At 50.5% G+C, this 19,622-nt stretch overlaps 2 protein-coding genes across 10 annotated transcripts in view; one reads left to right on the top strand and one right to left on the bottom strand.

Annotated features, from left to right (window-relative positions):
* PAIP2B (poly(A) binding protein interacting protein 2B) overlaps positions 1-5,396 on the top strand; it is a 32,667-nt gene extending 27,271 nt beyond the window's left edge. The window contains exon 4 of the mRNA XM_026483310.4: positions 351-5,396. Within this exon, the coding sequence (XP_026339095.1) occupies positions 351-407 (57 nt within the window). The 3' untranslated portion in view covers positions 408-5,396. The remainder of the gene's footprint in view (positions 1-350) is intronic.
* NAGK (N-acetylglucosamine kinase) lies at positions 350-19,407 on the bottom strand. 9 transcript variants are annotated; one of them, XM_048222587.2, is made up of 11 exons: positions 19,131-19,407; positions 18,486-18,768; positions 16,297-16,381; positions 16,044-16,142; positions 15,096-15,237; positions 14,235-14,345; positions 13,423-13,535; positions 11,895-11,982; positions 10,847-10,944; positions 10,305-10,383; positions 350-9,661 (listed from the first exon to the last, which is right to left on the bottom strand). In XM_048222587.2, the coding sequence occupies exons 2-11, from the start codon at positions 18,488-18,490 to the stop codon at positions 9,471-9,473; spliced, it is 1,011 nt and encodes a 336-aa protein (XP_048078544.1). In that variant the 5' UTR covers positions 18,491-18,768; positions 19,131-19,407; the 3' UTR covers positions 350-9,470. The 9 variants fall into 9 exon arrangements, with proteins under 9 accessions (XP_048078544.1, XP_048078543.1, XP_057164992.1 ...); XM_048222586.2 differs by having other exon boundaries at positions 18,486-18,782; positions 19,131-19,331; XM_057309009.1 differs by having other exon boundaries at positions 350-10,383; positions 19,131-19,274.
* Between the last annotated feature and the right edge of the window lie 215 nt (positions 19,408-19,622).

Genomic DNA, 19,622 nt, shown 5'->3' with positions numbered 1-19,622 from the left:
GAGAATACAGCGAGGTGGAAAATAAAGGGATTGTGGTCACCAAACTGCTTTGGTGAAATACTCGAATTTTCATCGAGTTAAGGTACTCAGTGAATTGAAAAATTATTTTTGGAGTCAAACTTGCAAGCCTCTAATGAAAGCATCATGAAGAGAACAGGAGTCTAAAGCAGAAAGGAGAAAATGAGGTTGGTCAAGGCTTAGTATGTCAGGAGCCATTGAGGGCAGCCTGGCAATAGCAGCGTGAGCTTTTTTCTGTCTTGGAGGCTGAGAGGAAGGTATTGGTCATAATGGAAGCAGGGAGAAAATAACTTTTTAAAGTGGGATTTATTATCTCTTGGTTCTTATTTCAGAGCAAAAGTAATCTGAACCCGGATGCCAAGGAATTTATTCCAGGAGTGAAGTACTGAGCTGACAGAAAGCTTTGAGGAGAACTTGTATGTCCCCACACCTGGGGACAGTGCTGCACAAAGAGGCGGAGCTGAAGAAGGGGGTGGGGCGGGCAAGGGGTGCACAGTGGGGAAGGGGGATAGTGGTTTAACTTGACACTGTGACTGGAGTAACTAATGTGCTCAGTCTTACTCTACAAGCCTCTGAGTCTCTGAGTATTTCTCTTTTGTTCTACTGACTTTGGTTTGGAGCAGTTTCCTATTATTGTTGTTGTTGTTGTTGTTGTTATTATTATTAGCTTTTTGAGTTAAGGAAATTGCATTCTTTTTCCCCTTCATCAGGAATGTTCTGCTGTGTGTGCTTAAACAAAATAAGCTGACCAAGAAAATCTGGGTGTTTAAGAATGCCCTTCTCACCCTACTGTACACTTACCAAGGGCAATGAACACTTGGAGAACTACTTACTGAGTCTGTTAAGCTGGATGAGAAGAGGGACAAGTGGAAGAAGGAGGTGTTGCAAATCAGGGTTCGCAGCCCCGCTCCCCTGACCCCCAGGGCTTTCCTGTGATGAACCAGATTACCATGGCCTGCCAAGCCCACGTCTCCTTGCCTGGAACCCATTCAGGAAAACACAGACTTAAGTACTGGTTTATGGTAACTCTTCTGATGGTTAATGAAGGTTGTAAACCGGCAGGGGTGGGTTGTGACAGTGATTGTCATTTGGGTCACTCAGTCACTGCTGGCCTGTTCTTAAGCCTCTGCTTACAGCCACCATCAAACTCATTATTCATTATTTATGAGGTAAAAGAGCTCTAGGGTGGGTTTGTCACTTTGTCCCTCATGGCATCTAGTCCCCTATTTCCCTTCCACCCTTACCCTCCTCTGTTTTTAAGAAAAGATATTGTTACCAAAGGGGAAGGCGAGGCATGCTGTGCTGGGCATCAGCTCCAGTCTGGACTAGTCCAGCTTGAATCCTGTTGATTGTGTCTTAAGAGTATTTTGACAACTTTTTGCCAGCCCCATGAAGACTTGATCCTCCTGGTATCTTCCCTTAAAATTATTCCCAATAATTTTCCCCACATAAATGTATTTTTCAGGACACCAGCAAGAAGCTCAGTTCACAATTTGGATGCTTCTCCCCACCTTACAGAATTATGCAGAAGAACTCAAAAAAAGCCTGGGAGAGGGAGTCCTGCTTAACCCATGTGACCATGTGACCCACCGGGACAGTTTCAGCAATTATAAAATTTTGCTGTTCCCACATACCCAGCTTTACAGGTTTTCTAGGTTGGGGTCTTTGGGTATATTCCTTTTGTTTTTCCTGACTATAAATCACAGGGGGTTTTTGTTGATACTCATAAGGGATTAAACTGGGCATGAGAAGCTGCCTTTGTGTTATAAAGATGTAGGCAGCAGAATCAGGTCTAAGGGAGAATGTGTGTAGTCTTGGCCATCCACCTAGGATGAGGACTTGCAGAGGCCTGGGGAGGGGACAGCGGCTTCTGTGTGACTGCTGCTGTGTTGTGTGACAGGCCTATCAGGAAAAGGCCATGTAATGAGATAAAGTCTGTGTAAATTCAGCATGTGAATATGGGACAGAGGTTGGAAGGAAAAGGACCGGTGTCTAGAAAGCTTCGGAATTTCTCCCTTTTCTTAGGTGCTCCCTTGTTGACTTTTTGAACAGCCACAGGCTAGTGTCAGATTTAAAATACAAACCCACATCTTTTCCTCATTTGAGTCTACAGGATGGCATCATTTGAAGAATGGCCTTCCCCGTTAGGCCACATGTCAAAGGAGAGTAGCTTAAGGAGCTTCTGTTGCCAGGTGTGCACATTAACTCCCAAAGCCTCTGCCTCAAGAGAATGGAACATTTAACTCATTTCCAGGGACGGCTATGGATAAAGAAACTTCTTTATTGCAGCTTCAGCTTTCAGCTGGGGTCGTTGCCTCTAATAGGGAGAGGGCCTTGGAAGAGCAGGAATAGAGAGGTCTGTCCCAGGGCTCTGTTTCCTCCTTCAGTCTCCATTAGCTTGTCCAAGCTCAGAGTCCTGAAGGCTGTGGGGAATATATTGAGATTGCAGAAAGAGCCATTTTCTAGAGCATGGGCGTCTCCGTCACAAAGATACAATGGATTCTAGTGTGGCTCCCAGTCTGGAAAGTCCTATAGGGATCCGGCTGGAGCTATTTCTTCATCCTGAAGGTTGCTTTCCTGACCAGGATAGGCTGAGATGTTGGGTGCAGTGCAAGGGCTTGTCTGTCTGCTGTGGAGTTCCATTTTGGATGTCAGTCTTTAGCACGGTTTCACAAGGTAGATTTGGTCACAAGTAAGAGAGCTTCCTGCCAGATGAGCAGTGGAACCTGAAGGCTGGACTTCCCAGTCCCATTCAGACATGAGAGTGTGCTGACTCCAGGAGCCAGAAGCAGCTAGCAGCACGACACTTTTCTTGTGCTGCAAAGTTTCTTTCCATAGCCCAGCTATTTTCTCCGTCAGTTGTGTGTTGTGAGGCGGGAGCACAATTGTCACCCAGATCATAGGCTCAGCTAGAGAGTTTGCCAGCTCCTTATTAGAAAATGCATGGGGGTCTTGTTGGACCTTTGCTGGGGAAAGGCTGGGGGGCCCTGTCTCCGACCTTTCCTCATAGGAACCAGTCTGGGTGCGTGACCTTTTAAAGGTGAGGCAGGTACTTTATAAGTGATTATTTTGACTTTGAATTTAAGCCACTACTGTGTTTAAACTTGTTCTGTTGGCAATTGGAAGTTTGAGAATTCGTATAGAGATAGAGTGTGCGTTTTCAATGAGTGCCAGTTCTGGCTGGTCCCAGTGTAAGTTTATTAGTGACTGATTTCTGAGTTTTGTGATTATTGGATTCTAAACTCCAAGATGAAAATTATTTTATCTCTTGCCCTTCAAGAGAAAAAAACAAGAAAATGCCTTTTCAGTTTCTCCGGGCCTTTGAACCGAAGTGGGAAACTTGACAGCTACAGCACAGGCCTGAGCACCTGCAGCTGTGGGTCTCTGGGCGTTTCTGACTGCAGCAGTTGACTTTTGGGGTCACGTATGGTCAAGCCAAAACAGACTGTAAGGAAGAGGCTGGACTTTTGCAGCACCTTTAGTTTTCAAAATCAAAACAGCTGGAGTCTCTTCAAGGTTATAATGCTAACTATGGCTTTAAAAATGTTTTAGTGAAATACTAAGCAGCATTTTTTAAAATTGTGTATTGTCCTTAAATTGTGTCTTGATTTTGGAGAGGCTAGGGAGTAAGGAGGTCATTACAATACTCTAGCAATTATATATGTCAGAGAGGAAAGTTGTGTGAAGAAGGAGCTCCAAGAAACCACTTGACTGAATCCTCTCGTGTTAATGCTGCTGCAGACCCCATGTAGAAATATCAGGTGCCCGGAAATCGACCCTGCTGTGATCAGAGAGGACTGCTGTTCTTCGATAAGGGTCCCAGGATCGCAGGTTAATGGTGGTTCTTGGTTTAGGTGACGTTTAGGTATGGGGATGAGCAGACACCTCACAGATTTGCCCAAGATTTGGGGATGGCCACCTACTGGGGAAGACTGTGTATCCCCAGCCACTCTCCCAGGGGATAATGCAATAGTTTGGAAAATGAGTGGAGAGAACAGGAGGATTGACCCAGTTCTGGTGTACATGGTGAAACTCTAAGCTATTTACTAGAAAATAGTACAGTGTTTTCACTGGTAACGAGACACTAAGTGATAATCCTGCCCCAGTGATTGAGCCTTCAGAAATGTTTAATGCTTGTTATGTGGTTTGGGAAGCAGGGATTATTATTTTTTAACAACTTTATTGAGGCATATTTTACATATAAAATTCACCCATTTCAGGTATACATTTTGGTTATTTTAGTACGTGTCCTGAGTGGTGAGACCACAACATAAAACATACTCAGCTTTAGACATTTTCCATCCCACCCCATGAGATCCTTTGTGTCCATTTACATGATAGTCCCTGTTCCCAGCCCTGGGCAACCACTTATCTTTCTGTCTCTACAAATTTGCCTTTTCCGGGCATCATATCAATGGAACCCTGCAACTGGCTTTTTCCCTGAGCATATTTTTGAGTTTGATCCATGAGGTATAACTTGTGTTGGTAGTTTGTTCTTCCAGACTGCTCAGTGGTATTCCATGGATGGATATGCCACGTTTTGTCAGCAGGGAGTCTTGTAACCTTAGATTTCAGCCTCCTGGGGGCTAAACAGAACCCGCGGCGCGCAGGACCGTAGGCAGGCTGCGGCGCCCAGCTCATGAACAACTCATCCCGACCAGCATCGTCATCAGTAGCTCCTCGCGACGAGCCTACACTGCTGCAGAAATTTTTATAGTTTTGCAACTTCTTTTTTATAAGGAACTTTTGTGCTGTCTACACATCAGGACTTCTGAAGCATCTGATCATTGAACGAGTATGTTTTGAGTGGACACAAAAGTGAAACCATCTGTGCTCTGTTGGATATTTTATCCTCCCGAACTGGATGGAGGGGAATCTCTGAACTTTCCCAATGCAGTATTGTCTCCATTACAGAGTTAACACGTGTTCAAGATTGCGCTGCCTTCATTGGATGGGTTTGGAGAGCAGGGCGCCAGCAGAGCGGGAGGGGAGGAGAGAGGGAGCGGAGCGTGGAGCGAGAAGCCGCGAGGGTCTGCGCGTGGCTTCCCCGTCGTGGTGTGGATGGCGGAGCGCTGATGTGCCCGGGGCAGCTTAGCACCTCCAGCGGGCCTCCGTCTTGACTTTCGGCTTTGAGCCCTGTTTCACAAGTGTTTAAAAGCTGTTTCCGTTCCTTTTTTCTCCTCTAAACACACATAACGTGGTAGTTATTAATATGTCTTTGGGGGAGGGGCAGGGCTTTAAAATCGAAGAAAATGATTTTCATAAAAATATCAAAAATGGGGAAAAGTTACTTTTTAAAAATTTTGCTATACAAACCAAATGGCAGCTGTGGAAAAATCTCAATAATATGAGGAATAAAATGTATTTACTTGCCGGCAGTGGGATCTGTTTTTCCTAAGGTTGGGTGATTATATATCATCATACAGGGAATGTATGTGTGGTGTGTGTTTCTGAGAGATTTTTTTTTTTTTTAAAGACTTATTCATTTGGTGGAGGGAGGGGGCGGGCAGAGGGAGAGAGAATCTCGAGCTGACTCCCTACTGAGCGTGGAGCCTGACTCAGGGCTTGATCTCACAAGCCAGAGATCATGACATGAGCAGAAACCAAGAGACACTTAACTGACCGGCCACGCAGATACCCCTTGTGAGATTTCTGTCTCAAGACGGATCATGGTTTTAGTTGCATCGTTTTCCGTTCTAAATAGTGTTGCAAAGTAGTAAACACGTTGGTTTGGAAGTGGCAGACCTGAGTGAATCCCACCTCCAGCACCTTCTCAGTGCCTTCAGCCTGCACCTCAGTTTATCTATAAAGACGCAACACCTCCCTCCTAGGACTGCAGTGAAAATCAGACCGAATTTCAAAATACTGCCTGGCATGGGGAGGGGGCTTAATACATAGCGGCAGTAATGCGCACGGTGATGTGCACAGCTCTGAACAAAGGCGGTAAACAGAAAATCCTTGGACCCGAAAGGAAATTGGATAGCTGTTATCTTCCTACCAGGGGAAACCTGACTCCTATCTAGAAAACAAGCAAAGGTTCTGAATCTGCCTTTCAACTCCTGCACAAGTGTGAGAGCCTGCTAGGGACCAAGCACTGTCCTCGGTACCAGGCCTACGGGGTTAACAAACAGGCACCGTTCTGTTGTGGGGATGTTTGGTATCCGTATTTATTCAGTGTACACCTAGCTCCAACCTCCCAGTGATTCTCTGACGGGGCTTTATCACGTGGCAAAAAGATCATGGGACCAGACCATGGCCCGTGGGTTTTGCTTTGAGTGCTGTTATTTCTTTGCTGCCTTCCTAAAACCACGGGGGAAATACCTGAGCCTGTGTAGAGCTTTCTGAGATACCATCATTATGTACACACAGGCCTGAACTATTCATACCCTTGAAGATGTGAATGTTGTATTCATGCACTTGAAACATTTCATTAAACATACTTGAATACATTACAGAAAAGCAGATATTGTAAACATGCAGTTCCAGAAATTTTTGCCAGCTTCGCAGCTGGTATAAGGTGTAAGGGTGTACTCATTTTTAATCCTCAGAGCACCCCTCACAGCCAGCAGACATTCAGTGTTTGCTGAATGAATGTGACAGATGAGGCTGTGCTGGTCATGAAATCACACAGGCAGATGAAAGTAGTGTGTGGGCTTCACTTGAGGCCAGTTCCTGTTCTAAGCTCTTGCCTTGGCACAAGGCTGTTTCAGGCTTGTCTCCAGTGCCTTGATGGTATGGAATGCCAGTAACTGCTCCTGTTATTAGGGAAGGAGACTCCAAGTTTAAATGAAAGGGGGAGAAACCCATTAAAAATGACAATGACTTTCTGCACTGCAACCTCTGTTACTAACTAGAAAATAAGCCACCCATCACATCTCTGGCTAAAGGAACTAGGAACACATTGGACCTTGTACACTTTATTTTTTTTTTTTAAGATTTTATTTATTTATTCGACAGAGATAGAGACAGCCAGCGAGAGAGGGAACACAAGCAGGGGGAGTGGGAGAGGAAGAAGCAGGCTCATAGCAGAGGAGCCTGATGTGGGGCTCAATCCCAGAATGCCGGGATCACGCCCTGAGCCGAAGGCAGACGCTTAACCGCTGTGCCACCCAGGCGCCCCTGGACCTTGTACACTTTAATACTGTTTTTTTAAAAAAGATTTATTTATTTATGAGAGAGCGAGCAAGCAAGCACACGCACACAAGATGGGGGAGGTGCAGAGGGAGAGAATCCCAAGCTGACTCCCAGCTGAGCGTGGAGACTGGATGCGGGGCTCAATCCCATAACCCTGAGACCATGACCTGAACCGAAATCACAAGTTGGACTCAACCAACTGGGCCACCCAGGCGCCCCATTGTCTTTATTTTTTTTAACTAACGTTTATTCAATACTTATGTACTAGGACTAAAAAAATCGATCAAATGTGCTCCTTGCTCAGCTCTCCCAATGGAAATAGTAGAGCCTAGACAATGGTAAGGAAGAGAGATCGCCATATTCTTGAAGACTATAAACTCTTATGTTTATGTTCTATTATACACTCTCCACCAATGAGATTTTAGATTCTAAATCCAAAATACTGCTTGTTCCTGGTCCCAAGATCACATAAAAAGCTTCTCCAGGGGCGCCTGGGTGGCACAGTCAGTTAGGTGCCCAACTCTTGGTTTTGGCTCAGGTTGTGATCTCAGGGTCATAAGACCAAGCCCCACATCAGCTCTGCGCTCAGCTTGAAGTCGGCTTGAGGGTCTCTCTCCCTCTTCCTGTGCCCCTCCCGCTGTGCGCTAAAATAAATCTTTAAAAACAAAACAAAACAAACAAAAACTCCTCCAAAGCTCCCTGACACTAATAAGTGTTCTTAGGACTGTGAGATATAGCAAAGACACCTCCTCTATGTCCTTCTCTTTGCAAGCTTTTTACCAGATGTATGGGACTTGCTGAGAGCTGGCCCCTAGTGATTTGGACCACAGGAGATGTGAAGGTGGCTGGCTGTCTCCGCAGAAGCGACTTGGCTTGAGTTCTTACTGCTCAAAACGCTGGCTGCTTGTGTTGGGCTAGGGCTGATGGGAGGAGAGCCACTGCCACACTGTTCTACACTATGAAAGAGGTGTCATTTGACTTGAGAAACAAGTATCCAAGACCTCTTCAAGGGCTTCATCAGCACTCAAAAGCTATAGGGTAGAGCTCCCTCAAGTGCAGATCCCGGACCTCTGCAGCACAGATCACCCAAAGTATTCGGTAGACATGAACATCTCCACCTCTTCCTTGACCTACTGAGTCAATCACCTGATACAGGAGGAAGACAAAAATCTTAGTTGAAAACAAGACCTAGAATAACCAATGCACATGTTCCATGCCTTCTAACAGCTTACACTCTGAACACCCGCAGAGGCAGCCACTGTGGACCAAGACTGTCTCCAGTTCACCAAGCACCATGCGCCGCACAACAGGAAGCTTTGGGCTTCTCTTTACCAATCAAACTAGAAGGGTCCAAAGGACAGAAATCATGTTTGCTCTTCACTGATGTTCATCATTCCGTGTCACACAACAAATGCAAAATGTCATATTATAACCAGAGCCAGGCTAGAAGTCACCAGGAATAAGTAGGCCATCTCGTTGTGTCTAGTTGGCCTTCTTAGATCTCAGCCATCTTCATAACCTCTCAAGAACTCATTCATGGGGGCACCTGGGTGGCTCAGTCGGTTTAGCATCTGCCTTTGGTTTGGGTCATGATCCCACGGTCCTGGGACCAAGCCCCACCTCAGGGCCTGCTTCTCCCTCTGCCTGCAGCTCCCTCTGCTTGTGCTTTGTCTCTCTCTCTCTCTCTCTCTCTCAAATAAATAAAAATCTTAAAAAAAAAAACTTATTCATGGGGGAAAATCTGCAAAATATGCTGTTTACCTATAAGGACCAAATTCAGCGAGGTAATTCTCACCACCACAATGGTACCATCTCTTAAATCCTACTGGGGCTATCAGGAGGAGAGGGTGTGAAGTGTCTAGGGTTACTTCCAGTGATGCTCTCCACAGAGAACACGTAGTTCCAGGGAAAATGGCTGGGTAGGAAACATTACTCACTTTGACCAGAGAAACTGAGGTCACAGTTACCTGGCAGCCGCACGGCATATAAGTATGCTAATGCTGAGGGGGGCGGTGGGAAGGGATGACACACATGAATTATCTGCCCAACTGTACGGCGAGCAGATTACAAACCACAGGCCAAGCACCTGGGCACGGGGCTTTAAATTCTAGACTAAAACCGTTCCTGAGCTCTCTGGGATAGCTGCCGACAGGTGCAATGAGGATGTACGCAGCAAGTGTGCTCGATAACACAATGCAATTGGGGAGTGGATAAAGTGCATTTATTTTCTATGTGTTTTTCTTTTTAAAAAAAAAGGGGGGGGGAGCCTCCTTTCCAGCACCCAATGTCCACTGGGCTTGGAGGGATAGAGCCAGCCCCTAGGAGAAGGTGTAGGAGTAGAAGGCAACGGCGTTGGCAGTGTAGTCCATGGGGAGGAGGTGCCCGATGTGCCGGGCCCCGAGGCTGGCCCCGCCCAGGGCAGAGGAGTGTCGCAGCTTCATCAGGGTGAAGCTGGAGAAGGAGTTCTGGGCCTGGATCTCTCGGCCCTGGGTCAGCGCCAGAAGGAAACCTGAAGGGAAAGAGGGCAGAGGGCGGAGGTGAGAGTAGACCAGCACCCTGTGGTCGAGACCAGGAGAAGGTGGAGGGAAAGGAGAGGCCCAGGCCCTGAGGCATTCCTGTGCAGGTCCTCGAGGGGCCCACGCACCAAATCCCTAACAGGCAGGGCACCAGGGTACGTGAGCCTAGCAACGGCCGTGGGGTACTGGAGCCTGCAGCCACCAGGCACTCGATGCCAGGAACTCAAGGAAGCAACGGGGCCCTCCACCTACTTCAGAATGTCTAACGGAAACCACACAGCGACCTGAACCAACACTGCAAGGGTGAAGAAGGCAGCTTCTTCCCCTTCTGGCTGCACCTGTGTTGACTAGAGATGTCACCACATGCTGGTCAGAAGCTCTGATTTCAAGGGAGGTCTTCAATCTTTACGAAGGGGTGCATGTTAATAAATCCTTTAAAAAGAACATCTTTGTCAATACAACCCACAGGTCCTTCTGGCTCCAAGGAAGCTGGGTGAGACACTGTAAAGGGCTCCCTGGCAGACTGAAGGCAGAGGGCTATGGTCCGTCCAGGCCTCAGGACCCAGGCCCCCAAGTCTTCCCTGGGCAGGCAGCTTTCCTGGGTACCCACCTCTCCAATGCCCACCCCAGGCTCACCTTCCCTCAGCAGCTCCCAGCTCTTCCACACAGAGCCCACACACAGGATGGGGAGGCCCATCTCCCCCTGGAACAAGACCTGGCAGAGAGCGAAATGGACGTTGGGGGCGACCACACCTCTCCAGGGCTGAATCAGGTAGTATCTTAAGACCAGTCCACCCGATCCCTGTTACTCTCCCTCTAGCCAAGGTGGGCTGAAGAAAAGGGAGATTCATAAAGCCAAGGGAGAGAACGGAAAGGAAAAAGAGTGAAGTAACAATAGAGAGGAAGGAAAGAGAAGGGAGGGAAGTGGATGGAAACATGCACCATGTTAAAATAATTTACTATTTATAAATACAGGCTGTGGGCCAGCCAGAGAGGGGAGGTGCTGGCCCCAAGAACTTTTATGTCTTAAAGACTTTTAACAGAGTTTTTCCTCACACCCTAAGTTCATTTAAAATCGTGACCCCTTTACAGAGTTTGATGGGACAGTCTCATCCCTGATGGGAAAGAGCCAAATCTGGCCCAGCAGCGTCCAGGTTTCCTTTCCCACCTCGACTCACCGGGTCAATCTCAGGCAACACTGCCACCACGTGTCTGCCCAGCATCTCCCCAGCCTTCCTGAAGATAAACCTGGAGAGGGGATCTCCCTGCTGAGCACCTGGGGGGGGGGGGAGGGAGTGGTGAGTACCTAGGGAGCTGCCTGTCCTGTTATTCCCTCTGTTGCAGGGCAGAAACAGGAGGAACACCTATAGCTAGCAAAGGTCTACATTAGGAACGGACGCCCACCTCATGGCACGTAGGTATGCAAGCCTCCAAAGCGGTCTCTCCATCCTTACCGCCCTGCCCCCACCAGGTACTTCTCCCCAGGGAGGGAGGTCCTGTACCCAGGCGGCTCATTCCGCTCGAATGAGAAGGGCAGCCCCCACGAGAGGAGCACAGTGGCATCTGGTCTCTACTCCAGCTTACACAGAGTTACCACGTCTGTCCCTAAAGGTCTCTCACCTCTGGGGACCCTACCTGAGCAGCTGGCTGGTGCTCTTGCCTGACCCTCCCATCCAACAGTCTGCTGTTAGTCCGCCCCTCCCTAGCTCTGCTCTGAGAGGGCCTCAGTCCAGCAAGATGTAACTGGGGTCTACAACGTCGTGAGGCTGTAGCAATCCAAATAAAGGGAGTACGAACCTTATAGTGGAGAAACAGCACTGTGCAGACAAGCCCTACGGTTTAGCTTCTCCTGACCCCCAACGCAGCATGCCAAACCTCTCTACGATTGCCTAGTTCTTTGGATATCAATAATTTTTTTTAAATTACAGATTTGCCCGAAGGGCAACCGCTTCAGAAATTTCTCAGAAACAGACATACAGCCTGCACAAGGCATGGCAGCCGTTAAGAAGAGAAACATAGATAATATAAAACAATTGTCAATACAACCCACGTGTCCCGGCTCCACCCCCAGGCCCACCAGTACCAAGGTGCGTGGTGGCAGAGAAGTGAAGTCACTCGGTCAGAGGGGAATTAGCTTCCAGTTCCCATACGAACCCCATTCCATCCCCCAATTAGGGAAGTCTTTGGGTAACAAAACCAAATAAAACCCTGCCCCTCCTCCAGTACCTTCAGCAATTTTCTGGCAAAACCCAGCAAACCGGCATTTATCAAAGTCCCTATACAGGTGGGTGAGGATTCCTAGCCGATCTGGCACCTGAGAGAGAAAGGGCACGGAGAGTCATCAGAAGCAAAGGAAAATGCCCAGTCTGCCCACCCAAGTTGATCTTCCTGACGTCTGTTCGAAAAGCTGGAATAATGGTTGTTTTTCTCAGTTCTAGAGGATACAAGGATTTGCGATTTCTCATTTGAGGGAAGTTCTTTGTTTTCCCCACATGGATTCCGTCGCTCCTTTCAGATCAGCTTGGATACATACAGCACAGAGCACAGATCTGGGAGCACCGAAGTGTGTCCTGCAGTTCCTTGCGGTGCTCCTCAAGAGAATTCTTTGGCGAAAGCAACTGAAGGACTACTGCACATTGCAACTCTCAGAGTCAGTGCACATTAGCAAATTAAAGGCCCTACGAAGTCCTGAACCAAGAAATCTATTCGTTTCTCCTAAACTCCTCTGACCACAGAAGGTCCTTCTCTCCTAACAAACGACCTCTGTAGGTCCTGAGGGACTGACGCTTCCCCAGACTACACACTAAAATGGAAGAGGGGGGCTCCAATGTGAGCACCTACAGCCACAGAGTAAGCACGTTCCACACACGAGCTCATTCAATCCTTGTAGTGACTTTGTGAGAATGACCGAAGGATAAAGGAGGGCGTGGCAGACCACCCAGCAGGGTTTAGACCCAATCTGTTGGGTCGGGGTGGCTTACCTGCAGCTTCCACAGCAGCTCCTATGGAAACTGATTTCTCTTCCTGGTCCCTCCCTATTCCTCACCTTGGCCCTGGCCAGAGTTTCTCTGTAATTGGTCAATCCCTGAACCTTGAAAATACAGGTCTACCTTCCGGCATCTCTCATCTCCTTCCTTGAGCCCGTCCCGAGCTCACGTAAGGGGCTCCCACGCAGAGAGGTCTATCAAATAGACCTACCTTCCTTCTCCTCTCACCCTTTACCTCGGGTTCGGCTCAAAACAGCTGTTTCCTAACCCGCTACAGATAAGCACGGCCCAGACAGAGGAAAGCCCTGGGAAAGAGGTTATGCCTCCCCAAGAACTCTCCCTGCCCACCTCTTTAACGGGCTCTCCTCCCTGACCCACAGGGGCCAGAAGCCCCTCACCAACACACCTGTCCGACCTCTACCTGCCGTCTGAGTGCGCTGCCTCCTCACCTCACCCCGCACTTCTCACTCCAGCCTGCAGTGGCGTCTACCTTCATCTCCCAGCAGAGCCTAGCTGCCCAAGAACGAATTCCAGCTAACCACTTGTCCCCAGCCTGCCCATTCCTCATGCCTGACGTCCTCTTGGTAGGCACCACCCACATCATCATGAATCCTGTCCTCACCCAGAACTTCTCCATCCTCCAGCTCTGACCCAAATTCACACCAACTTCCCTCAGGCTCACCCAGTTCTTCCCCTGCATTCACTCCTGCTCAGCACCCCACTGCCCCATCCCAGTGCGCATGTTTACCAGAGGCAGGGGGCTGTACCTGGAAATAGCTGAACATCGCCTGTTTGATGTAGCCAATGTCATGAGGAGCCACCTCTAGGTTGTCGATAGAGTCGAACACTGTTTTCACTGCTTGGTGTGCAATCCAGTAGGCTGCGAAGGGCAGAGAGGGCTAAGAAGATGGGCCGATCTCCCTGAGTTCACAGATGAAGAACTCAGACCTAGACAGGTTAGTGACCAGCCAGGGTATGACAGCAAATTAGGCGCCCCGATTTCAGCTGTATCTGACCAATCCACAAAAGGAAAGCTAGGGGGAAGACAAGAGGTGAGGCTGGGTCACACCAGCTCCTGCCCAAAAATAAAGACAAGGTCAGTCAGCTGTCACAAAGACCACAAGTGGTCACTGCCATGAGCTGGCCCCAAAGGCCCCTATGAGAAGGTATACCTGCTACCTATAAAGATGTCATGCAGGAGGAGTTTCTAGACTCCTTTCCTAGTAGCAGACTGGTCCAGCATGTCCTGGCATCTCTGGCCTTAACCTTCATAGTGTCAATTTCTCCCTAAGGACTCCAAAGTCAACCCAGGAAAGCAACGACTATTAATGCCGAGGCGTGAATCTGAACCTGGGTACAAATCATGGCTGCAGACCAAGGTCAGCCACTAGTCCACCATCTACAACTCTATCTTCTCTCAGTCATTATCCTGGACTCACAATACCTTTTTAGGAGCTGTCCCCAGACAGCCCCAAGCGGTTGGTGGCCAAGGGCAGGGGAGAGGAAGATGGGGAGCTGCAGGAAGGGAAGGGACCAGGGCCCTGAGCCTCAGAGCCAGGCCCAGCTGGCATGAACTCACCTGAACCCTCGTCCCCCATCATGTGGCCCCAGCCGCCACAGCCGCTCTCAGAGCCATCGGGGTTGATGAGCCTGCAGTTGGAACCTGTCCCAGAGATGAGCACGATCCCACCTGGGGAAAGGGCACGGGAGGCTCAGTGTGGCCAAGGCCCTGCACGGAGCACACAGCTTCTGACTGAGGAAAGAGGATAGACACCAGCCCCGGGCTCACCACCCAGTCTTGCAGAGATAACGGAGCCCAGCTAGTTTCCTGCCTGAAAGTGGAGGGCCTGGGTTTCAAAGAAGCTCCAATCTACACAGAGCCCTTCTCTGGGAGACAAAGAACAACGCGAGCCTGCCTCCTTGCCCAGCTAAGTGACAACCTGCCTCACCGTGTCCCTATTATGCGCCAAGGACTGTGCTAGACCCTGTTCACACAGTGATACTCGTTCAACATCCTAAACCAACTTTGTGAATACAGTTGCCTCCATGTTATAGAGGACGGAACTGAAACTCAAGAGTTCCATTAACTTCTCCAAGATGGTACTGTTGGCAAATAGGAGCGAGTCAAACGCCGACCTCAGGACACAGAGGCCTTGTACGCTACCGCAGAGCTCCGCCCGATTTCTTCCTAGCTCCCCCAGCCAGCCTCGTCCCGGCCCGCGCAGGCGTGGAGTCTCAGGTTGACTGAGACACTGTCCTGCCCTCCCACCCGCGGCCAGTCCTCGCTCTGGCAGGGGCTTCGGCCAGCAAAAAGAGCAAGGCGAAGGAGCAGGGCATGCGGGAGGCTGCCTTCCAGATACTGCAAGACAAGTTCGCCAGCTGTAACTGAGGGGCTCTCCCCAGAAAACCAGTTCTGGGCCTCACCCGCCCTCCTCCTCACCAGCCTGCGTGGCCGTGGCGATGGAGCCTGCGGCGTCCGTGGTGATGAAGTAGCTTTCACTCAGGTGGGGAAATCGCTCCCTCAGCTCCTCCGTCAGGGTCCTCAGCGCGTCCTCCTGCTCCCCACCGCTCAGCGACAGGCCCTAGGCCGCGTGGGATGTGCGTGAGCCGGCAGGGCCCCGGCCCCAGCTCCTGTCTCCACCCCCCCCTTCCTGGCGTCTACCCCGACTCTACATCTGGGCATACCCTGCTTATCCAGCTCCAGTCCTCCTTCCGCCCCAACAATGACCCATCAGGAGGCTGCTGGCTGCCAGGAGACCCTGGTCTGGGAATGAACCCAGAGAGGGGATTCGATAATGCCAGGTGTGGACGGTGGGAGGGTCAGCAGTGCCCTCAACGAAAAGTCAGCCAGAAGAGCAAGTGGCGGAGATGGGCTTGGTGTGCAATACGCGGGGTTTAGCTGAGCCTGCAGAACGTGTCACTGAGGCTATGGCCGGGGGGAGTCGGAGCTACAGCAACTTGAGAGACACGTCTGAGCTGAGACTCACAGCTGACATTTAACGAGCGCTTATAGGTCAGGCTCTACGCTCAGCACTCTGGGATGTGTGACGTCATTATTCTTCCCAACAATTGAGGTAGCTACTGTTACGGCATTTCCCAAATGAGACGGCTGCTTAGAGGAGCTAAGTAGCCTGCTAGGGGTCTTGCGGATGTTGAGTGACAAAACTGGGATTCAAACCAGGGTCTCAGTGGCTCTCCAAAGCCCTGGGCTCTTCCCATCCTTATGGCTTGTAGGTGACAACTGAAGCCATAAGAATGGGTGAGAATATGTTTCTAGACCAGAGACTAAGCCCTCAAGGCCTTTCACTCTGCAGTCATCAGACTCATCTAGTCAAAACCGCTGTCTGTGTTTCTGCGCCTTAATTCCCAGGCACTACCCCAGACTCACCAGGCTTCGTAGAGGGACCAGAGGATCCACCCCTGCTTCCAGTTTGGCCCTGTTCACCATCTCGTTGATCCTCTCCACACACTTGTCTGTCCCGATGAGCTGGCCCCAATCAAGGGAAGGAGGAGTTACAACGGCTTGTGTGACCGGTGTTGCCCCTACAGGCTGCTATACTCGGCCCCAGCCACCATCTTAACGGGAGTTACAGAGAATAAAACCACAACCAAACCCACAGGTCCCTCAGTGCGGTCTTTACCCAGTGGTTTGTGCTGAGTCCGTCTGCTTCTGCCAGGATCTGCCCATCCTCTGAGAGTAAAAGGACCTTGGACCGTGAGCCTCCCCTACGGAACACAAGGGGGCACTCAGTCTTGCGCAGACAAACCTGCAGGGACAGCTCAGCGTGTACAGTCCTTGTCATAGGCAGAGCCCAGGGCGATGGTGACAGCTTCGGCAAACCCAATTCCTGTTCCCAAGCCCACTTCTGTGGCTTGGTGTGATGTGCTACCAGACTGAAACGTTGCTCCTGCTTGGCTTCCCTCGGGGATGTCCTACTTATCCTGCAAGACCCTTTTTCTATCACCTAGTCCTTGAAATCTCTTGACGCGTGGCCTACCGCCACAGCTCCATTCGTTAAACCACATCAGTGCCCCCATAACTTGTAAAGATTCTGGTAAGAGTGTTTAGTTGCTTTTCTGTCTACCTCTCACTAGACTACAAACTCCACGGGGCCAAGCTCCAGACCCTTCATTCATTCTCATGCCTGGCACAGGCCAACACTCAGTAAATGTGACTAAAGGGACTGGCACATGTCTCTGCTTCTTTCAAGATCCAGCTTCAGCTGCCAAGTTCTTTAAGACACCCTTCGGAGAAACACTGACCAGAGGGCAGGGAGAGTCTGTACCTACTTACGCAACCAAATGGTGAAATGCTTATTACTGGGGGAAATGGTAGTTTGGAGGGACGTCTGTGGTGGTGTGATGTAGGTTTCTTTATTGATCAGTACTCTTGGGACTATCAAAACAGGACACTAAAGACCTGCTGATCAAACTCAAAGATGGCAAGAAGTTTCAAGGGTTAGTTAATGAAGGAGACAGCAAATTCAATGTCCAAAAGAATCTCTTGACAAACTAGAAAAATAGGTCATGTCTTACACATGAACATAACAGGGATGAGTGAAAGGTCCTGTACTGATTTTTAAAAAGTGCAACAGGTACAGGATGGGGGAGGTCAACCTTAACAATTCACGTTAACCAAAAAAAAAAAAGACACGTGGGTCTCAGTGAGATGTCCCTGCCACACAAGTAATCCCAATCTCAGATTCAAAAGTAAGCGCCCAGGCTGTGACAAAAGCCACCCTCTATTATGCCCAGACACACCCAGATTTCACAGAATGCTCCCACTGGCAGGGGACTTGGCAATCATCTCATTCATCCCTCTTCTCACTATACACATGTGGTAAATGTAGCCCAGACGGGGCAAAAGTCTTGCCTGTAGTCCTACGAGGAAGCGGTATTACAGTAAGCCCAGTAAATAAGTTTCTAAGCAGGAAAAATGCAAGAATGACAGAGGGTTCGATCTGGAATGCTGACAAGAACGGAGGTGTTCCAGGTATCCGCTGGCAGCTGTTCTAGCTACCAGATCTCCTCCTGCAAGGCTCTTCATCCTCGGCTTCCATCACACTCCTACTCCCCACTCCCCAGTGCAGCAACTTCACACCTGACACCTGTTCAGCAAAACTCTCTCCGGGGTCCGGAATAAGGAAGAGGAGCTTCTGGATATAGCGCGAGATCTAGTGGGTAGTTCATGGGACAGAGGAGGGGTGTGGTTCCGCCGTCAAACATAAAAGACCCCGCCGCCCCGGGTGTGGCCGTGCACACGCAGGGTCCCCGCGCGCACACACACCGCTCCTCCGCAAGGCCCCGCAGCTCAGAAGCCCAAAGTGGCCGGACCCTAAGGTGCGAGGGCACCAGCCTGCCAGCCCGGCCACGGGCTTCCTTCCTTCTGCCCTCCAGCCGCTTCCAAGCCGCCCCTCCCGGGTTCCCTCCGCTGAGCCGCACTCACCCCTCCACACCCCCGTAGAGCGCGGCCATGCCCGTGCTGCCGCCGCCGGAGGTCCCTCGCCTTGCTTCTCTCCTGCCAGCCCGCTGGCTCGCTGGGCACCGCCCCCCGTCACGTGAACACCCGCGCCGTCCAGCTGACTTGCGACGGCGTGTGCGCGGGGGGGGGGCGCCGCTAGCCGGCCGGGCTGGGCGAGCGCGGTCCTCGGCGGCTCCTCCGGACCCCGGCCGGAGGCCTCCCCTCCTCCTGGACCCTGCCTCCGGAGATGGATGCCGGATCCCAAGCGGAGGAGCCAGGAAGGGGTGTTGGGCTCCCACCCACTGGACAAGTCCCTGCCCCGCCCGCACACACCCCCAGCATCCGGAAGTTGCTGACAGCTCCGCCTACCGCATGCGCACTGCTTATTAGCCGCGTAGGCTGTGGGTGATCCGCGCCGAGTCGCAGCCGCTGACAGTCCAGGGGGAGGGTATGGACTGGGGGGCCACCCTGGAAATGAGGCTGTGTGGTGGTGGCTCTGTCGGTTAAGCGTCTGCCTTCGGCTCGGGTCGTCATCCCAGGGTCCTGGGTTAGCCCCACACAGGGCTCCTTGCTTGGTGGGGAGCCTGCTTCTCCCTCTGCTTCCTGCTCGTCCTGCTTCTCCTGCTTGTGCGCTCTCTCTCGGTCTCTCTCTCTGTCAAATAAAATCTTCAAAAAAATTAGGCTGTCCAACCCAGCACCTGCCTGGCGATAGCAAAAGGCACACTTACACACAGAAACACCACGCAGACTTCGTGCTGCGCTTGTGCCGAATATGCGTAATCAGGAGTAACTAGAATTGGGCTGGGAAAGGAGAAAAGCCCTGGAGGCTGTCCTTGCAACCCACTGAAGGGGGCGATCAGCTCTTAGCACCCGCTCAGTTCAGTTCTTCGTGCAGGGTATTTGCGAGGACATAGACTAGAAACCTATTGCTGCCCTCCAGCCACCATCCCACTCTCCTTCCTTCCGCGGGATTGGGAAAAGGGAAAGGGAGCGAGAAGGGGGGGAAATACTAACCAGGTTGGGGAGCCAGGCTGGGACTCCTGGGAGCCTCAGCCTCGGCGGGTTGCTCCAGGCTGTTCTGGGCCCAGGGTGGGGCGGCTTGTCGGGCCAGGAGGGCGGTCAGCTGCCCTTGCTCTTAGAGCTGCAGCCTTAGGGGCAAGTCTTTTGCAGGGCAGTTCTCCAACTGGCTTGGTCCCTGCTCTGCCCGCTCCCCATCCCTGGAGATACTTTCTGTGTCCTCTTAGAGAAACCCTGCACTCGTAGTTTCTTTCCCTGATTGCCAGTTGGCTCTGGTTGTGTTTTGGTGTGAACCTTTGGTGTATGTGTGCTCTTTCAGACTGGAAGAGAGGAGTCTTAACTGCATGACTTATTTATTTGGGATGCTGAAACACTACAATGTAACCCTCAAGAGTAGTTGAAAAGTAAATCACTGTGTCCTAGAGAATATCAGAGAGGCAGGATTTTCTTTTAATGCCCACCTGAGTCATTTATCTTTGCAGAACATCT

The sequence above is a fragment of the Ursus arctos genome, unplaced genomic scaffold (assembly GCF_023065955.2).
Source record: "Ursus arctos isolate Adak ecotype North America unplaced genomic scaffold, UrsArc2.0 scaffold_8, whole genome shotgun sequence".
In the NCBI taxonomy this organism is placed as follows: domain Eukaryota; kingdom Metazoa; phylum Chordata; class Mammalia; order Carnivora; family Ursidae; genus Ursus; species Ursus arctos.
Note: the sequence above shows the minus strand (reverse complement) of the source record. Positions and strands in the feature narration are given on the sequence as shown.